Below are 20,799 nucleotides of genomic sequence, written 5' to 3' on the forward strand. Positions count from 1 at the left end.
ACAGACAACAAAAATATACTGCAGAAAAACTACAAAACTACAGAAATGTACCACAGAGCTACAGAAAAATCTGATGGTTACGACAGAACTACAGGATATTTTGTCGTATTTGACACCTTTTTGTAGCTTTTTTCGGCTGGGTTCCGCTGTTCACCTTACCTTCCCACGGTTTTCTTCTTCGGAAGTAAAAGCGTATTTAAGCCATGCCAGTGATGGCCACTGTGGCCAGACGTATACAAGTCCTCTTTTGGTAACTTTGGTCATGGGGCTGATGCTCCCTTTGCACCTATCTCCTAAGGCTAGCTCAGCGCTTTCCTAAGACTACTTGGCGCAAAAAAAGAAATGCGGTTTCATTGATTTATTCTGAACTGAAATTTATTACGACACAGACGATACAGTACATTACGGACAACAAAACGCCAGGCATCATATAACTGACAATAGAAGATCTTACCAGAATAGAGCAAGAGTTTTTATTTCAACCATTTCACGCGAAAATTACAAAGAATTAAAAATGCCTTATATTAGCTTCTGCACCCTTTTTGCGATGCCTACAGAGAAATTTAGTTTATTTGATAAATTGGAAAAATTGACGTGTCATCAAAAAACGCGAGAACCCAAAGTAAATTTCGCGAACCACTCCAAAGCTCTGGGGCGATAAACAATGATTTAGTCAAGAAATGACTTCTACGTAGTTCTTCACCCAACTGTTGCCGGGAAATGAGAGCCGACCAACTGTCGAATGCTGTCTGGAAGGCGTACATTTGCTTGCCCTTTTCCATTGCAAAGCTTAGTCACAGCGACACACTTTCTCATTGTGAAGCGGTAGTTGCTGAGAACATACTGACATCAGATGGATTCATTTTCAGAGAAGACGTGAGAAGTTTAAATCGAACAATGGACGAAGCATCATAAGCCATTTTCGAAGAAATAAATTCAGCGTTTGTCGCCAAAAAATAAACATCGTTGAAATTCAAGGAGAGAGAGGCAAAAAATTGGTTTTTAATAAGAACAGCACACACATTCAACACTTCTCGGTTGTGACTTTAACTTTTAACCTTAACAGCATAATAAGGAGCTTCCTGGTACATTATAAAGTTATTAACAATGGGGAAACAAGGGGTAATCAAAGTAAGGCAGCAACAATACTAAAAACTGGTGAAATACAGTTATACAGACAATGTGCAGCGAAAACTTCGTCTTTTGGTATGCTACTGAATTATTCAAGAAATTATCCCAACATTTTCAAGAAGCAATATTTTCTATTAGAAACAATGCTACTAAAGAGGTAGACACCTATGCTAAGCATCCTTGTTTGATAGCTTCTTCCGGCACAATGAAAATAAATATGCTGAGAAACCCAGTTCGAAGCCTTTTTATTCGGAATGCAAAAGTGGCCTAAAGTTTTGGAATCCGTTTCACAATTGTTTGGGGGCATATAAAATAAATTGAGGGAACCTGCAGGTATGACGCGACAGCTTTTATTATTCCCATTTGCCGGCTCGCCTTGCGGAGCCTTGTGCGCTCACATGCACTTTAATTGTACCTTCATTTTCCCGTACAGAGTCCAAGAGCTCAAAATAACAACTAAAGGACTGCGCTGAAGTCTGCTTAAGTGCGAAATCGCGAAAGCCACACTACAGTGTTGTGTTCTTTTATTTCCTCGTCATTGTGTCGTCGACATCGTCATCACTGCCACTACTACTATCGTTATCATTATCACTAACTGCAGCGTCATTGTCATCGCTACTTTCATCATTACCATAACTAAGCCAAAAATCACAGGCACAAGTTAAGCTTAGCTCGGCGCATCCGAGCGATGCCCTGCTACGAGTCTGTGGCATGGATCCTGCTTCGGCGAAGTCAGCCGCGCGACCCTCGACGTCGATGCAAGCTTTGGCGTCTACGGACTCTCCCCCGACAGCTCCTCTAACGGATTGCTCCAACGTCTCCGTGAATCTCACACTGCCTCAAGGAATGCTGCCCGTGATGGCACCAGTAGCTTCTTCACTTCTGACTTCAAAAGTGCCGACATGAGGCCTTCACATCTCATCAAATGCCTCAAGGAACTGCGCCTGTGGCACCAGTTGTGTCTCCCCTTCCAAAGACACCCCTACCGAAGCGTAGGGGTCTCTTGCGTCTCTACCCCTTCAACAGACGCACGCCGTGAATATCCCTTCAAGTGCTCTTCTACCGACCCCAAGGCAGTTCCATGTCACCATCAAGCCTACATTGCGCTCTGACATAACTGCCGTCCCTGCGCGTTATGTTCAAGCCACAATAGCGTAGTGAGCTCTTCTAAATATTGTGGATTTGTTGTTTATCGCCATTCCAACACCAGCATGAACTTACCTTCCCTAGCAGCCGTTGAGAAAACGTGCACTGTTACGCAGATCCCCTTGGACTCAAGCAAGCGTGTCCCTATACAGATACATTTTGCATCTGGACCTGACACCCAACTATGCATTATCTACCATGTAGACAGCACTAGCCATCCTAAGGAAGTGAGAGCAAATATTCGTTGCTTAACACACACAATACTCCAAACTCGACCAAAGGTACGCCAAGGCACTTACCTCCTTACCCTTCAAGACCCTCCAAATCTACCTGAGCGCCTGACCTATTATGATGCGATCCTCAGGCCGCAGCCTTTTCGTCAACGCCGTATTTTCTGTAATAACTGCCATAAAGAAGGGCATATGTAAAACACCTGCCCCAATCCTGTAGCAGAGGTCGATATGGATAAGTCAGCATGCCTTTGTGCCCTTTGCAAATCGCCAGGTCACGATATCCGTTCTCCCTCTAGTCCAAAGAAGAGGGCTAGGAAGTTGAACAAGGCGTCTGGGAGCTCAAATTTCACCACAAACAATCGCTTCGATGCTCTCGATTGTGATGAAAATGACTTCCTTGAACTTCCTACCCTTGACTGCTCAACTCGCACCGTGTCTTCTCAACAAAATACATACGCAGAAGCTACTCACTGCCGACCAAGAAAAGCACAACGCCACGTAAAGCCACTTCCAACCCAGATGACGACACCGCTCCTGATAATGTCATCGCAGAGGCTCGTCGCATTTAGAAGAATTAAATAAGCGGCGAGAAAAATGCCGCTCACAGCCAAGACGAAGGGTTATAACGGCGCGACCATCTAGAGAAACACCTCCGCAAACTAATGAGCCACATTTTGGCACCAACGCCCCACTCAGTGATCATACCCCAAAAATGGATAAAATATTGGCGCTCATGAAACAGCTGACTAACCTGATAATTGAAGCGTTTCGATCTCTTCATTGATAGTGCATCATCTATGGTGGTGCAATGGGACTGCCGAGGTTTTGCTCATAAGGCACCAGAAGTAAACATCCGCCTGCACGACGGCAAACTCAAGACCTGGGCCTTCCTTCTTCAAGAATACAATTCATTTCCTCTTCTCTCTGGTTTCTGCACATACCATTCTCTTTCCATCCCTGACCGCCGGTGCACCACTTCCTCTCATCATCCAGGTAAAGCTGCAATTTATGTTCATCATTGTGTCCCCCTTTCACCGATCGATCATTCACGGTGGTGCAACACCGGGCAATAGGTCGTTGGCCTTCTGGTTAAACCTGTACCTGAACCACTGATTCTAGTATCTATCCAAGAGCAGCATTGTCCAGCCGTGGTTCGATTCGTTTCCTCCGCGATAACTACTCAGTTCAGTTCAGTCGTTCAGTCGGAAACTTCAATGGCGCTCACACTTAGTGGGGTTACCCTATGAATTCCTCCCGAGGTGCTCACATTCATGACAGCCTTCTAGATTATTAATTCCATCTTCTAAATAAACCGGAAACTGCATCGCGCCAATGGGGCGGTCCATATTCATCTGTCTTTTCATGGTGGTTAGGCCCCAGCAACCCTCGTTGGAATGTTGAGCCAGGTACTCGGGGGCACCACCAGAGCCCTATCTTGGTCTCCATTGTACCTTCGCGACTGCGGAAAATACGCCGCAGCGTTCGTTTCACTTCTTAGGACACTGTTCTCTCTTTACACTTTCGGCTGTTGTGACTCCCCTACTATAAATAAGCATGATCCGAACCCGGACATGCACCTTTTAAATATCTGGGCTTTCCGGCGCCAAGCACATCGTTACGCTTCCCCGGCAAAGACCCTAGACAAAGGGGAGAAGGTACACCTCCGCAAGCTACAAACCAATATTTTAACAACCCATGAAGACTACACGCAATAAATCCAGAGTCATTTGACTCACAATGCAAATTCTGAGGGGAAAAGGCGGACCTGTACAATATGGTGTGGGCATGCCAGCGAAATCAGATTGTCACTATTAATAACCAGCCAACGCAGGAGGGGTGGGAGGCAGCTCTGACCAGCTCGGACGTAAGGGGTCAAAACGAACGCGTCGAAATAGCGCAGACAGCCCCTTACGCCAATGGGGTTCCTGACTGAGGCCTCCAACCACCGCTACAGCCTCCTAAACAATTTTAATAATATATTCTGCCACCACCACCAAAGCCAGACATGCACCTTTTAAATCTCTGGGCTCTCCGTCGCCAAGTAGATTGTTACGCTTCTCGTAACCCCGATGGCCCTTCAGCTATTGCCGCTCTTCATCAGGCTACTGCACATGCGCAGCGCTGCTCAAAGTGACTTAGCAGGGAACGCTAGTCTGCATGGTGTAAACGCCTCTCCTTTAGACAGGGCAATCGGCATCTTTGGCGGGTATTTCATGTCATGGAGCACCCTTCTCAAGTAGCAGATTACACCAGAAGCATTCGCTTGGCCCTGAATGTAGATGAAGCTTCATTTGCACAATTTGCATTTCCTACTCCTCCTCTGGTGTTATCAATGGCTGAGCCCCCTGATGACATTAATAAAGCCTTCACTGTGGCAGAATTGCTGGCCTCCATAGACTGCCCCAGGATACGATGACATACCTATAGTTCCTTGTTACGCAATTTGGAGGGGTCGGCTTTACAGTCTCGACAAGATGCATTCAATGAAGCGTGTCACGCTGGAGTAATTCTGGAAGAGTGGACACATTCTATTGTTGTGCCAATACCAAACTCAGATCAATCGCCAATTTCTTTAACGGCCCTTCTACCTATTTCCTTCACTCCTACTATCTGCAAGCTTTACGAACAGATTCTAGCAGTTCGCTTGTTATGTTGGTTGGAATCAAATGCTTGTTATCCAGAATCTCAAATCAGGTTCCGTCCTCAACTTGGAACGGTAGATGGCCTTGCATTTTTCGCTACTGATGTACTTAACCATTCTCCCCAGAGCCATTTGGTTCGTGCTGTGATTGCTACAGACATTGCAAAGGCATATGACAACGCCCTTCACTCTGCAATTCTTGGAACCCTTCAGGATCTCGGTCTCCCGAGTCGCTTTCTTCTCTCAATGCACTTTTTTTTAACAAACAGAAACTTTAGTATTCGTGGTCTTTGGAAGACGTTTGGTCACTTTACCTCCAACCGTGGGGTGTCCAGGGCTCCGTCCTCGCCCCCGCATTAACGTGGTTTTTATTCCTCTTGTCCGAGCCCCAGAAAACGTTCTTGCGTATGCCAACGCCGTGATCCTGTGGTCCAGTCATCCAGATGCGTCTGTACGGGAAGTTAGATGTTAAAGTATCCAGCGCTCCAGCACGCGCTGGATATTTTAACATCTAACTCCCCGCTTTGGGTCTGTCCATATCGTGTAATAAATCATGTTTCAGTCACATCGTAAACAAATCTGGCTTACGGAAAGCAGCCCCTTTCACTTTTACGGTAGATAATTCTCAAAATTATCACGTGAAAAGTGTTCATGTGCTAGGCCTTTTTCTTCATACATCTGGAACTAAAACACCTTGGCTAAATGCCACCCGTAAATTGGCCCACGCTACCCTTGGTCTGATTCGTCGCATAGCTATGCGCTCAGACGGAGCACGTTCTGATACTGCTCGTCAGCTCGTTCGCTCCTTCCTTCAGCCGCGGACAGTGTACCAGGCACAGTTTCAGCTCCACACCCGTCGTCAATGCAACTCCCTTGAAGCTATCAATTATGAGGCTACGCGCGCCATAACCTATAACCCACGTCTGACACCCATAAATTTTCTGCAAGAGTACGCTCAACTTAATACATTGGCTGGACATATCGACCAGCGTGGGGCAAGCAGAAAACGTAAAATGTGGCTTCAGCCCCATCGCTTACACACTCTTCCTCCTTGGTCGTACTGTCAATTCATAGACAATTGCTCCAATGCTTCGCCGCCGATATCAGCCTGGAATTTTCCTCCAGGTTGCATATATACATCTACGCAACACTCACAACTCTCCAGGCAGTTACCGCTCTGTACAGTCCCTCCCATCCTCATCCTAACTCTCGTGCAACGTATAGCGTGAATGCATGCACCTCTCTTGTATTGGAGCTTCAGGGGATACACAAAGCAATTCGTTCAATCCGACTCGAACCCACATTAGATACTGTTCAAATTTACGCCGACTTGCTAGCCTTAAGCAGCTTAAGGCAGTTCGGCTCACGTTCAAAATTGCATAATCCATTCACAATTTCTGCAAAAAATATCCCTGTCTTGTGCGTATTCACTGGATTCGCTGCCACGCTCACGATCTATACATAATATCCATGTGTATAAAATGACACACCTTGACACATCACACGTTCAGCCACCTACCCCTCTTCCCCCGGATCCGTTCCTGTCCCATGCTTCCGAGAAAATATCTTTTCGGCAGCGAGCACGCGCTCTAATTCATCCGTGTTCGTACCCTCTCCACCGTAATCTCACTCGGGATGAGGGGGTATCTGTGCGGAGGATTCGGGCAAGAGCGGCTTCTGTGCGTCATCGGTGGCGTGTCGAACGCTTTCAAGTGGCCAAAAACTGCCCGCAGTGCGGTGCTTCACCGGAACTGTGCGATGTCAAGCATATATTGGGGACCTGCTGCAGCTACGGCATCCATGAGATGATGCTACCTATACGGTAAGCAGGCCTGCGGTGGGACCTTGACTGTGATTACAGGAAGTGGACGCTAAATAGTCAGTTTATCGGCAACCTATGGGATTAATTAGGGGAGACCTGTTTGCACTCGTTCTTCAAGCTTCCTCCTACTCCCCGCTCCCTTTTAACTATGCCTGATGGCAAACGTCTCGAATAAAAAAAAAAGCATACATTGCGCAATCCAGCCAGGTCTCTCAGTATAATCAGGCGCAATCAGCTTTAGTGCAAGCAAGTTTTCTGTATCATTCAAGGAAAGCGATGGCATGCAAATTTATTGCAGTCTATTGAAAATGTCAAAACAAAGCACTGGTGTTTGGTTCAATCTATGGAAATCAACGTTTCACATCTACTCAGGTTATGAGACGTTGTATCAGACGGCTGACTATGATTTATACCACCTGGGGTTATTCAACGTGCCTTGACGTCGCACAGTGCACGTCTTTTTGTTTAGTCTTCACCAGGACTGGCTTCAGCGTAAAGGTATCAGTCATTTAAGTTGCAGTATTTAGAAGGGAATTTAGTGTGCGCGGCAGCAGTTCCCTAGAATAATATTTTGCACTTTTTTTTTTCAAAACTCTGGCTAACAGTAAACATGGGCCACATTTATCGGTGCTCTACGAAACCGAAAATCTTTCACGAATTCATGTTTTCGTTACAATTGTTTTAATGGGTCGCGCACTGAAGTGGTACCACCATGTGTTCTCCAGCTTTATAAAAATAGTGCACCTTTGTATTGAATTTGCCTGTTTTCCTAATCCGTTCTCCAATGGTCGTGGATACTCTGCACCGAGGGACGTCATTATAGAGGCAATGTCAAATAATAAAACTACTTTGAAATTCTTTGGATTCATGCAATCATAACGGCCCCAGTCGGGTCAGCCTGGCGACAGCAGCGCCACCACATCCTGCTTATGTCACAGATCAGTGCTATTCCTCAGTCTTCGGGTTGTATGACGTCATGATAAGGCATGATTTAACCAAGCTGACGGGTGCTGCAAACTCGGGCTTTGCTTTTAGATAGCAGGATTAAATTGAAATGCCGATTTCCTGGGCACTTCGATGCCAAGCTAGACACACTGCATCTAGACCATGATGGCAGTTCGCACGGCTTGGTCAAAGCAGAACATTACATCTATGTTGGGTGGGCTTTTAGGGCGAAATCCTTTCTTGGCTCTTGGGCTGCGGAAATAATCTGTAGGAAGTTTTCGCAGGACATGTACGCGCGAACTGACACCTAAAGGCAAATATCGGTCTCCACCGCGTGCAAACCGCTATTCCATACCGGTTTCTTGAGAAACCGATCGTATTTGTCCCTGGCTAGCGTGAGGATGATCATGGCAATGACAAGGTAATGCACTTTGTGATAACGGTAATGATGAAAGTAGGGATGACAGTGACGCTGCAGTTGTGTCATAATAACGATGGTAGCAGTGGTAGTGATGACGATGTCGATGGCACAATGACAATGAAATTAGAGAAAACAGCGCTGTAGAGCGGCTTTCGCGATTTCCGCACTTAAGCAAACTTCAGCGCAGTCTTTTAGTTATAGTTTTGAACTGTAGCTTGCGACTCTGTAATTATAAGTATGTTCGGGATAACGAAGGTACAATAAAGTGCATTTACGGGGACAGGGAACCGCAAGGCGAGCCGGCAAATGGGAATCATAAAAGCTTTCGCGTTATGCCTTCAAGTTCCCCCCAATTTATTTTCTATCTGTCCAAACAGAACTGATTCCAAGAGTTTAGACCACTTACTTTCGCATTCCGAATAAAGAGGCTTCGAACTTGGTTTCTCAGCATATTTTTTTTCATTGTGCGGGCAGTAGCAACCAATCAAGGATGCTTAGCATGGGTGCCAACGTTTTTAATAGCATTGTTTGTAACAAAAAATACGATTTCTTAAAAATGTTATGAAAATTACTTCAATAATTCATTAGCATATCGAAATGCGAAGTTTTCACCACGTTTTTTTCTCGATAATTGTATTCCGTCAGTTTTTTCCAGTATTGTTGCGGCCTTACTTTGATTACTCCTTGTTTCCCCAATATTAATAACTTTATAATGTACCAGGAAGCTCCTTATTATGCTGATAAGGTTAAACGCCAACACGACACCGAGAAGAGTTGGACGGAGGAGCTCTTCTTATTAAAAACCAATTTTTCGCCTCTCTCTCTCACTACATCTCGATGAAGGGGTTTCGGCGACAAAAGACGGATTTATTTCTTAAAAATGGCTTCTGAAGCTTAGTCCGTCGTTCGATTTAAACTTCTCACGTCTTCTCTGAAAAGGAACCCACCTGATGTCAATATGTTGTCAACTAGCGCTTCCCAATAAGAAAGTGTGTCGCTGTGACTAAGCTGTGTAATGGAAAAGGGCAAGCGAACGTACGCCTTCCAGACAGCATTCGACAGCTGCTCGGCTCTCATATCCCGGGAACACTTGGATGGGGAACTACGCAGAAATCATTTCTTGGCTAAATCATTGTTTATCACCCCAGAGCTTCGGAGTGGTTCGCGGAATTTACTTTGGGTTCTCCCGTTTATTGATGACACATCAATTTTTCCAATTTAGCAAACTAACTAAACTCCTGTATTAGCATCGCAAAGTGAGTACATAAGCTAATATAAGGTATATTTAATTCTCGTAATTTTCGCATGAAATGTTGGAGTAAAAACTCTAGCTCTATTCTGATAAAACCTTGTATTCTCAACAATATAATACATGTACTTTTGTTTTCCCTAGTATACTGTATCGGCTCTATAGTAATAAACTCTATTTCAGAATAAATCAATGAAACCGCATTCCTTTTTTTTTTTGCACCAAAGAGTCTCAGGAAAGCGCTGAGCTAGTCTTAGGAGATGGGTGCACAAATTCAAAGGAAACAAAAGAAGAGCTGCAGGGAGCGCCAGTCCGATAATCAAAGTTGTAAAAAGAGCACTTGTATTCGTCTGGGTACTGTGGCCATCACTGGTATGGCTTCAATGCGATTTTGCTTCCGCAGAAGAAGAAAGCCATGGAAAGGATGTAAAGGCGAACAGCGGGACCCAGTCGAAACAAACCTAGAAACATAAATACAAAAAATATTCTATAGTGCTGTCGAAAAGTCAGATTTTTCTCTGGTTGGTAAGTACTTTGCTGCAGTATGTATTTTCTTTCTGCAGTACTGATTTGTTTCTGTAGTTCTGTAGTACTTTTATGTGGTTACTACAGAAAATTTTGATGTTTCTACGAAAAACTGTGTTGTCACAAATCGTTTTTGTCTAATATTGCAAATAAATTCTGTTGTAACAGCAGAACAATTTCCTAGTTTTTTTCCTACTGGGCAGAAATAGTCGAATAAAACAATGTTGCCTAAATGACGGCTTTGTTTAGGCTGAAAACTTGCTATCCTCTGACCTCAAAAATGAATGCAAAGGCTCCGGCAGCAATAAAAATAATAGTGAGAGGTACTTCAAGTATCAGAGCAAAAGGCAAGCTTGAGGTCGGTGCCCGTTTGTGACAAGCGATTACAAAAAGAGATGTTTAGGAACAGAGCTTCGGCTGAATGTTGGAGGAGGACGCTAAGAAAACGCTGAAATACCAATGTAGGCGGACCAAGAATGTAATTGCGAAAAAAATTCGATAAAGAATGGGGGATAGATGGTGTGATGATATATACACATGCAATAATTTTAAAAAAAAACGTGCCTTATCTAATCTGTAATACTATACTTTACGTAATACCATTTAATAGGTTTCTTTAAGGGAGACAAATTGAACTGAGCTAAAATATTGTGGAGGTCATATGGTGAATCACCATAACACCATATATGTGAATACGAGTTAGTAGCTGTTAAAAAGATTATCAACATAGGAAGGAGAAGAAATGAAAAGAAAGGAGGAAGGTTATGAAGGCATCAATGAACACTCTAGGAGGGACGATATGTTACAGAAAGAAAAAAGAGGAAAAGCGAGAGCAAAAATGCATGGCTCGCCACACGCGCTAATGGGAAAAAAATATTAAGCGGCAGGAATTAATGAGGAACAAATTATAAACAAGCAAAAATAAGCAAAAACAATGGAAGACCGCATGACAGACATCCTACAGCGAGGGGAACAAATGTAGTAAACGTGCGTGATTGACTCTCTAAGTGCCTCTATTTAAGTATAGGTATATGCATAGGAAACTGAATATATTCGATAACTTCTAATCTATCTCTCGAGTGTTTTAAATTTATAGATTAGAAGTGCCTCTATGTACTTTCTGTCCCTCAAAAGCGTAAAATCGTATTCCAAGTAAATACTTTCATTTTCCTAAACTGTATTCGTGCCCCCAATAAAATACTGAACCTGCTTTTGGAAGCTTTTCGCCTGCATCTGCATGATGATCATTTAATTTTGTTCTCACTGACTACGTCATCTCTCCAATGTACTTTTCTTACAGAAGTAGCATTCTAAAAAGTAGATAACGTTATAGGATGCGCAGTTGGAGGTTTATTCATGTGATACTTAAATAGCTTGGCTCTGCTTCCGGCCGTAGTTACACGTCTTACATTTTAGTTGGGAACAAGAATATGGTTTATTTCAAGGCTTATCGCGGCTCGAGTTCACTATAATGTCTCTGAATTTTTTTGAGGTGGTCATTATATGTTAACATTATGTGCCATTTCCGCAAAATATTCAAGTTCAGTTTAATATTTAGGTTCAGGTTGAATGTTACAGAAATTTGTTATAAAATAAGGGGATGTTCAATGTTGTCTTTTGATCGATTTTTAACAAATGTTTGCGTTTTATAGTGCTTGCTTTTCCGACGGCTATATTCAAGTCAAGATTGTTTTTATTTTTCATTTTAATCTGAAATGCCATATTCAAAAACCAACATAGTCTTTTTAATAAGGGCTGCTCTTAATGACTGCAGTCCGTTAATGTATCCATTTTCATCGCTACGCAATCTTCTCAGTCATGTCACCTGTCCTAAAAATATGCCCGCTTTACAACGGCTTCGATAACTGCTAGTGAAATCGATTATACGGTCGATCTGACCGCTTTTTTTATAATTTAGGTTCTTTACTTTCCACGCTCACCGTGGTGTCGAAAAAGGGGGCTTGCAGTTGGCATTGGCTCTTCAAAAAATTGTGTTCCGGAATTACTATGAATATATTCGCGTAAGGCGGAGGGAATGAGGTGTTCATGGTTGTTCCAAATATGTGATTATTTTAATGCAATTGAAACTCAAAATAATTTAATGTCAGGGCCAGCTGAAGTAGCGAAAGATAAACTACCGATTCATGTGAGTGAAGATGTTTACTAGCAATCGGGAAAGGGCGTCTGTACCGTCATTTATTGATATACGTGTGTGCACATCCGTGACACGAAGTGTCGAAAGTACGAAAGTACGAAAGTTAAGCTCTGTTTATATAAGGTCTGTTATTCGCTAAACTGCGATGTATTGCGGACGATGGTAGGAAGCTGGGTCGAAAGGTCCATTCTTTACTGATTTAGAAATAGAGAAATGTTTTCTGCGGGCTTTCTATCGTTAAAAGCTGTATTTCTTTTTTTATGAAAATAAATGAGGGAATTATGTGGAATGCCAGGAGCGAAACAATGAAAGTACAAAAATGGTAAACACAAAATATATTTAGCAGGAGTAAGAGGGCGGAAAAGCACGAATAGCCGTTGTGGATGACACAATACCTGAAAGATGAAGCTATGATCATGAAATATAGCTCAGGTCTCGTGCTTTTGTTTCGTCGTGTTGATATGAGCTTCGTAGTCTTGGCGCGGAGTGTTTCTTAAAGCCCAACAGAACACCAACGAGCTCAACAGCATGGTCTTACTGCTGGAGATGTACCGTTAACCTGCTACGCGATATATTCTTTCACGTTTTTCGCAAAGGTAATTTCGTTCTTGTGCTACGCATCGAAGACAGTAGCTCCGATGCTTCGCCGCCGATATCAGCCATGAATGTGCCTCCAGGGTGCATAATATACACCGATGCATCACTCACAGCTCTGCAGGGAGTTACCTATGTGTACAGTCCCTCCCATAGTCATCTTAACTCTCGCGCAACGTATGGCGTAGATACATGCACCCCCTTGCATTGACGCAATGCAATTAACTCCCTCCCATTCGAACCCATATTTGATACTGTTCACATTTACACTGACTCTCTAGCCGCCCTTAAGCAGCTTAAGACTGTCCGGTGCACATTCAAAATTACGCAATCCATTCACCAGCTCTGTAAACAATACCTTTGTCCTGTGCGTATACACTGGATTCGCGGCCATGCTAACGATCTGCGTAATATCCATATGGATAAATTGACACACCTTGACACATAAGACATGCCGCCACCTTCCCCTCTTACCCCAGATCCGCTCATGCCCAATGTTTTCGAGAAACAACCTTTGCTCCAGCGAACACGTGCCCTAATTCCCCCGTGTTCGTACCCTCTCCCCCGTAATCTCGCTCGGGAGGAGGAGGTATCTGTGCGCCGGATTCAAGCAGGAGCAGCTCTGACCCCTTCTGTGTGTCATTGATGGCGTGACAAACGCTTTCAAGTGACCGAAAAGTAACCGCATTGTGGTGCTTCCCCCAACCGTGCGATGTGAAGCATCTATTGTGGACCTGTCCAGCTATGCCATTCGTGAAACAATGCTGCCTACGGAAAGAAGGCCTGAGTTCGAATGTGACTACAGGCAGTGGACGCTAAGCAATCAGTTTATCGGCAACCTGTGTGATTATTTAGGGAGACCTGCTTACACTCTTTCTTCTAGCTTTTTCCTGCTCCCCGCTCCTTTTTCACTATACCGGATGGCAAACAACAATATTTTGCATGAAATTTATTTTCTATTGTTTTTGCTTGTGATAATCCTTGGTTCGGAGCGGGTTTTTTCTCTCGCTAGTGTTTATTTCTCCTTATTGGAGTGAGCGTTTACAGTTAACTGGGGCCGATGTGACACGAGAAGGCCGAGAGACATGTGAGGTATTAAATGAATCTAGTATAAGGATCGCTTATGGTCGCTTAAGGGAAAGTGGGGATTCATCTTAACTTATGGGTTCCGCGAAGTGAGCGGTCTTCTACTTCAACAGCGAAATACGAAGAAAACAGGGCTGCAAAACATCGTATTTCGCAAGCGAGATGCGTGTTTACAGCTTTCTTCTTTCCATCCGGCACCGCACCAGCTGCGCGACTGCGAAAGGATCAGTCACATGCTCACACTCAGACATGTCCACACTTTGTGGCGTTCAGGTCTCATTGGGGTTTGCTACTGCGTGCTCAATGTTTTTATTTGCTTTTATCTTGTTCACCTAACGTGTAACCCAGTTACTCTAAACATCTGAAGTAGGTTATCTGAAGTAGGTCTTTCAATTAATGTTTACAAGATAGCAATTGTGCCAATTATAGCAAGGGGCTCTCTTGTTTCGTACTGTTACTACTCTTTTATTATCTGCATGCTCGATCTAGTATAACTGTCATAACAAATTTTGCAATACAGAACCCAAATAAGTTAGAAAAAAATGGGCGGTAAAGCATTGCGAAGGTGACAAGTACATATAAATAATATGTTTTCAGAGCTTTTGGAAGTGAAAACAGACGTTTTTGTCAAGCCGCCTTCACCAAGAAAGGACTTCATACACTTGGAATAAGCATGAAAGCATTTTCGCGACACGAAGTTTGTCTGTTCTCTAATGGGAGCGAGATGCGAAGAATGGAAACGCTTTACAGGAAGCGTTTCTGTAGCGAAATAATGATAAGTCACAGGCGCGGGAAACAAGGAGGCAGGGGTGAAATAATGCTTCTACTCCATCCGAAAAGTCTTCCATTCCATAGTCTTTTCTGACATCGGCCGGTTAAAATTTGAATCTGTGCATAATACGTTTGCGTTGCAGGACGTCACTGGGCGTCAGAAGTAAGTTCGCATGGTCATCGACTCATCCACAATTTTGACGTCATTGCCGAGGAAATGAAATAGATTTTGGAATCGTTATATCATTCCACCCAAGATCACGTGCGATACCGTAGTAAATATGATCATGGCTACTGTGTAAGGGCCATTAAATCGCTGCGGAAGCCCGAGCTGGACAATAGTTTGTGCCGCTTGTGCATGATGTTTAGTTAAGAATGGTCAGCGGGTTTTTGAATATGCCGTCAGAAGGCTCCTTAACGTAGTACAGGCTCTTATTGGGTGATTCTTATTTGTATCCTAACGACAATACGCTAGCAAATGATGCTTGTTGAGTTGGTGGAGTGTCTACACTTAGCCTCGGAGTCTATACGATATAGCGGAGTAAAGCGCGGCACTACTCAATCCAATACTCCAGCTGTCTGGCTGTAGCCCCGCTTTCGCACTTTAATATTTGTCATATACTTATGTGACGCAACATAAATATATTATTATTATTATTATTATTATTATTATTATTATTATTATTATTATTATTATTATTATTATTATTATTATTATTATTATTATTATTATTATTATTAAACTCATGGGAAAGACTCTAACTCGTCCTCGTAACCGGGAAGGCTATTCGTACGCATTTGAACGACGCTTATGTTTTTGGGTGAAACCTGGGTCCATATTCCGAGTTTGCGTCGTTATCGAAAATGTCGCTATCTCCCCAACCTCAGGTCATATGATTGGTGCAAACGCCGGAACATGATGTTGCCACTTTTTCCGGTTTCGTAGTGGCAACAGCCGGTTCCGGCGTTTCGGTCAATCAGATGGCTCGAGGTCATGTGAGATAGCGACACTTTGATAACGACGCAATCTCCGAATACAGGCCCTTTGTTAAACAAATCCATTTGTCGTGCGCTTACTGTAGTTTAATTTGGTTTAAAACGAAAACTGCCACCTCAAACTATAGCCTAGAGCTCTTGTAGGCCAGATCAAAAGGTCGTTATTTTGCGAAGTGCTTAACTTGCTCAAAAACGTAAAACTTTAAGCGGGACGCCGCGCGCTTATGGGATAATAGGCATCAATGAGCACGGCATTCCCACCTACCTTTTCAGTAATCCTGGCTACGCCTCCAAAACATTTGTGTTTCTTGCGCTTCTCTTCGTTGCATTCGAAGCCATTCTTGTCGCTCTCCATGATCCGTGAGTGGATATCGTTGGTATGCAGTATAGTCATATTAAAACATGCATCATCTTTCCCCTGATTTTCATCATTGTCGTTGGTACGCAGTGTTGCAATAGTGGAACTTTCATCGCCGTTCTGCGGACCTGCTCCTTCGTCACTGGTATTCAGGGTGGTCGCATCAGAAGTTTCAATGCCGCTGTCCTGACTGTTGCTTTGGGAGATTGAATGGATGCATGTTACCGTAGTTAGCGCTAAGTACACGAGAAGCGGGGCTCTAGCGCTCATCGCGAGCCGGCACGTAGAAGACTCCGCGAGATCAGCGTCCCAAAGGAAATGTTCTTCTTCAGAGTGCACCCTATCTATTTATTGCGAGTTTTGGGTTGACATCTGAAGCTTTTTGAACAGAGACCTTTGTGCACGAAACAATGCATCAATTTTCGAGACATAAAGATACCAAGTGATGAATTCTCTCCGACGAGTTCTGAAAGAGCGTCTATTTTCCAATTGCTTGTTTACGTTTCGGCGTTACACATCGCAAGAATGTTTACTTTCTACAGCGACTAATGACTTGTAAACTTTCCTCCCCCAATGCATTTTGAACATCTTGCACGCCTTAGAAATCGCTGTTCCTTTTTTCGAAGAATACGGCTTGATCAACCGCCGGAATATCCATTTTCTGTTACTAGACGTTTAAAGGCAATAACAGCGCCCATATTAAACGTTTCGCGCCAGCTCTTAAAGTGCGTTTTGGTTCCCTACTGAAAAACCAAAAGTTCTACCGGACAATAACCTCATTAAATCTCATCTAATCGCATAGACTCTCATACGATGCAAATCATTATCATAAAATATCGTACATAATTTATGATATTGTTCAAGAAACTATTAGAACTTATGCAAATATATGCGACTTGTATGTGATTTGTTATGTGAATTGAGTGAGATTGTGTGAGAAAATGTGAGGCTATTGCCTCACACAATTTTTCAGTAGGGTTGAATATGACAACTATTTGTAACATGAAATACAGTATGAAAGGGTATGAATAACACTGAATGATTCTGCTCTTTTCTTATGGCCGCTTTATTTTATTCGTTTTGTTGAACGCTTATGTGTCCTATGCACAGCTACTGCAATGAGGAGTCGGAAGCGTAAATCATCTCATACAGCTGAGACACTGCCTTGAGGTAGAATCATCGGCAGAGTTTGTGCAAGGTCAGCTCTATAACAAAGGATAAACTATTTATTTAAACTCCTAGTTGACAGCGCGTGTCAATGAGTCGCTTTTATGAAAGCTTTTTAGAAAACCTGCAAGTAGACGCTCCTATGTTAATAAATGCCATACTGTATACGTTTAGTATACCGTGACCGTGAACCGTGTTACTATTTCCTCTGCCATAGGACAATGAGCCTGCCCGCCAATGCGCTTATTGGGAGCGACGTGTGAAAGCTCGCCTTAAGGGCACCAGATGGCGCCAGGCGCCCGCGAACTAAGCGCATGCCGGCCTGCCTTGCCGGTTCCAATTAAATTTTCCCGATAAAAAGATTCCACGAATTATATACTCTAGTTACCTTTTGGGCACATTCGTCAGCACCTCGCTGAAACCTGACTGGATAAATCGAAGGTCTTCGCAACCCCCGGCAAATGGCGCTTATGTCACAGGTGCTGTGGCAGTTTTAGTATAGCGTGATGCCTCTGATGTTGAAATGGCCAGAGCTTATGTTATCAGTACAAAAAAAAAAAAACAGGCCCTATTTGCCCATGGTACCACGGCTGTCAGGGCGGGAGAGCTCAGCTATATAAAAACGGGAGCTATAGCCGTGTTTTAGTATTCCAGAGCAGTGACCGCTGGGAATAATCCAGAGGAGGCGTTTCTAGTTCCGTCAGTGAGCCGCTGAGCAGTGTTAATCTCTTGAAAACTCCACAATTGCCCTGACATTATTTGTTTGGTCGTTCCTCCTATTCTGGATAGCGGCTCAGGCGTATCATTTTTCGTCCCTTACTGCTTAAGCGATGTAGGTAAAGAAACGTAACCTGGATAATACCTATGTAGTACGCCTAAAGGAGGCTCACATCAGGTTGTCGTTGCTTACTGAAGGCAAAAGGCTATTCGATTTACTCTAAACTAAAGACAACCCCATTATATGCCACATGGCAATCTTCGAAGTGTCCGTTTGAAAGTAACAATTATCTGAAAGAGAAAACATCCAACTTTTATGTGTTTGCCGAGCTTAACAGTGATCATGACTGTTTTACCGTAGAAGGTGACACGAGCGACTATTTTGTAAGGAGCTATCGCCTTCAGGAAGACGCCGAAACAACGCTATTTGCAGATAATTAAAATGATGCTGCCACCAGCACGGAACATGTTGGAACGGTGTGCGCCACTCTACCAGAACCGGTTACGAAGGCAGCCTTTCAAGGAACGCATCAATAACTGACGGAGCTTGAGGAGATGTTAGCATCTGTTGGGAAAATGTTTCCTAAGAGCCCCGAAAGAGAAACGTTTTACATCGAATCGAGACCAATAAAGCCTTCAAGAATGACGATCAGGTGATGAAGCTGATGCATCCTATTAGTGATGCAACCAAAGGTTTCGCTGCGCCTTTTGCCTTCAGGTCGTACCGACCATACTGGGTAATTCAGAAGTATAGCATTTCTCACATGCACGAAGAATGCTCCTCTAGCCAAAGCTAAGTTCCTCACGTATCGGGTCTATTATACTACAGAAGACGGAGTTTCACAAATCCGGACGCCTTAGATCAGAACGCAGCAATCCGGTCGCCGACCGCGACTTCCAGGAGGTACAACCTGCGCTTTTGGCGGTCAAGGCACGACACTTTTCGTTACAAGGTTGTTGGTTACGCCTCCCCATATGTTTTTGTAGTGTTCTCCTGGTGTGAGCCTTCAATCATGATGGTTTAGTTTATAGAATTTAGCGTCTCAAAGCGACTCGGGGTATGAGAGACGCTGCACCGACATCGCGCATTACAGCGGCGCCTTGTTTTTCGATTACATTAAAGAGCGCCGTGCGGCCGGAATTTGGCCCAGCGTCTCCGGGTTCAGTAGTCGATCGCCCTAACCACTGCCCCACCGCGTAGGCAGCAGGGGAGCAGGGAGCAATATGACACCGCTAGTGTGCGTAGCACGCGTTCTTGTCGTTTTTATCATTCGTTATTGGGCACATGTTATTCAGTTGTTTCAATTAGTGCTTGCAGTGGTTTTCCTGATATTTTATTGCGATAGCAATTCTACGCCAGATTTCGGCCCGTCGCGTAGTCCCGGCAAGGGCCACGTGTGGCCTTGAACAGCGCGAAAAAGACGATGGCGAAGAAGAAGATGAAGATGAAGCCGAAGAAGCAGATGAAGAGGAAGAAGAACAAGACGGAAAAAACTAAGATGAAGCCGAAGACTAAGAAACGACGAAGGACACGAAGAAGAACAAGACGAAGATGAAAAAGGTGAAGAAGAGACGACAAAAAAGAAGACGAAGAACGCTCGACCACCCGCAGCTAAAGCTTTCGCTCCACATTCGGTTCAGCAGCATTGAACCCTTCTTATTTATATGTGGGCTGGTGGCTTACTCACGTCATACTCTTAGAAGATGATCTTAAGTGTCCCTATAATGTAGCACCTTACACTGATAAGGCGTGATAGGGGAATAATGTAGCAAAAAAAAGTTTCCGCCGGTGCTGTCGCAATTCTACTACGGTTAACCAGATTTACACCCCAATATTTTTTCTTCTGCCCAGCCGCCACTTGCAGACGACAGACTAATCGCAATTTGATCGTGTGTCCCCTTCTTCACCATCTAGCTTCCGAGCCGGCCATCAACCCACTCTCACCTTCGGAGGAGAAACAGGTGGTAACCCAGAGCTTTCCTGCAGTACAATAAGCGCAACATGGTCCACCCAAGGGATTCCGTAATCGCTTTAACTGTAGTGGCTAGAGAACACTCCATCGACCAGTCTCGCGGCTATGCTCTGGACTAGCTACCGGTCATCCTGCGGTCCCAATTATATGATGAGGCTCCAAACCATTTTCAACGGTTGACCGGCAGAATCACTGCTGGATTGAATGGCGAAGGATGAGTACCATAAAGTAACCGTGGACAGCTAGTTTGAATATCCTGGGTAAATTGCGATGAAAACATTGATGTGGTTATGGACTCAGTGATGTTGCTCCCTTAAATCGACGCCTAGAAGTGGATCGCTGTTTTTATTCTGCATTGTTTTTAGCCTGGCGTTACGTTTTTCTTAATGAGGAGGGGAAGGGCATGTCTCAATCCGCGAAAGTGCCGCGACTAGATGTGACTTTGTGTCATGCCTGTTCCAGGTGAGTAGCCCCATGGTGTAAAACTCTGCTCTCGTTGGCGCCGCTGGGGGTGTGCTGGTTTAGCGACGGTGGGCGGCGGATGATGTGTTTTCTCCCCTTGTTAGATGTGACGTTTTTTGGCCTTCAGATTATATTGCTCTACACTAAGACCAGGAAGCAGCAGGCTGCTCGCGCATATCAGAACAGGAAACGTTGGAGTACATGCGTTAATAGACCGTCTATGACAAGCTGTAATGATTTTTTTTAAGATATGTTAAAAAGAATTTCAATCTGCTTTCCTCTTTCCGTATTGTTCGCCAATGTTTTCATCTTAAAAACCTTTGCATCTTATCTTTCATTCCTTTTTTGTGTCTATAAGTTATCTGCTTTCTTTTGGAATAAAGTTATTGCAGGTAGCGCTCTGGTCT

General features: G+C 43.9%; 1 protein-coding gene across 1 annotated transcript in view; it reads right to left on the minus strand.

The window, feature by feature from the left end:
* The window catches only part of LOC146188505 (snake venom 5'-nucleotidase-like), a 65,802-nt gene extending 45,841 nt beyond the window's left edge, over positions 1 to 19,961 (minus strand). Inside the window, exons 1-2 of the mRNA XM_084605063.1 lie at positions 19,903 to 19,961; positions 15,981 to 16,269 (exon numbers count right to left, since the gene is read on the minus strand). Of these exons, the coding sequence (XP_084461189.1) occupies positions 15,981 to 16,269; positions 19,903 to 19,961 (348 nt within the window). The remainder of the gene's footprint in view (positions 1 to 15,980; positions 16,270 to 19,902) is intronic.
* Positions 19,962 to 20,799: the final 838 nt, after the last annotated feature.

Source organism: Amblyomma maculatum, chromosome 5, assembly GCF_055883805.1.
Source record: "Amblyomma maculatum isolate TAMU_Amacu chromosome 5, ASM5588380v1, whole genome shotgun sequence".
Lineage (NCBI taxonomy): Eukaryota > Metazoa > Arthropoda > Arachnida > Ixodida > Ixodidae > Amblyomma > Amblyomma maculatum.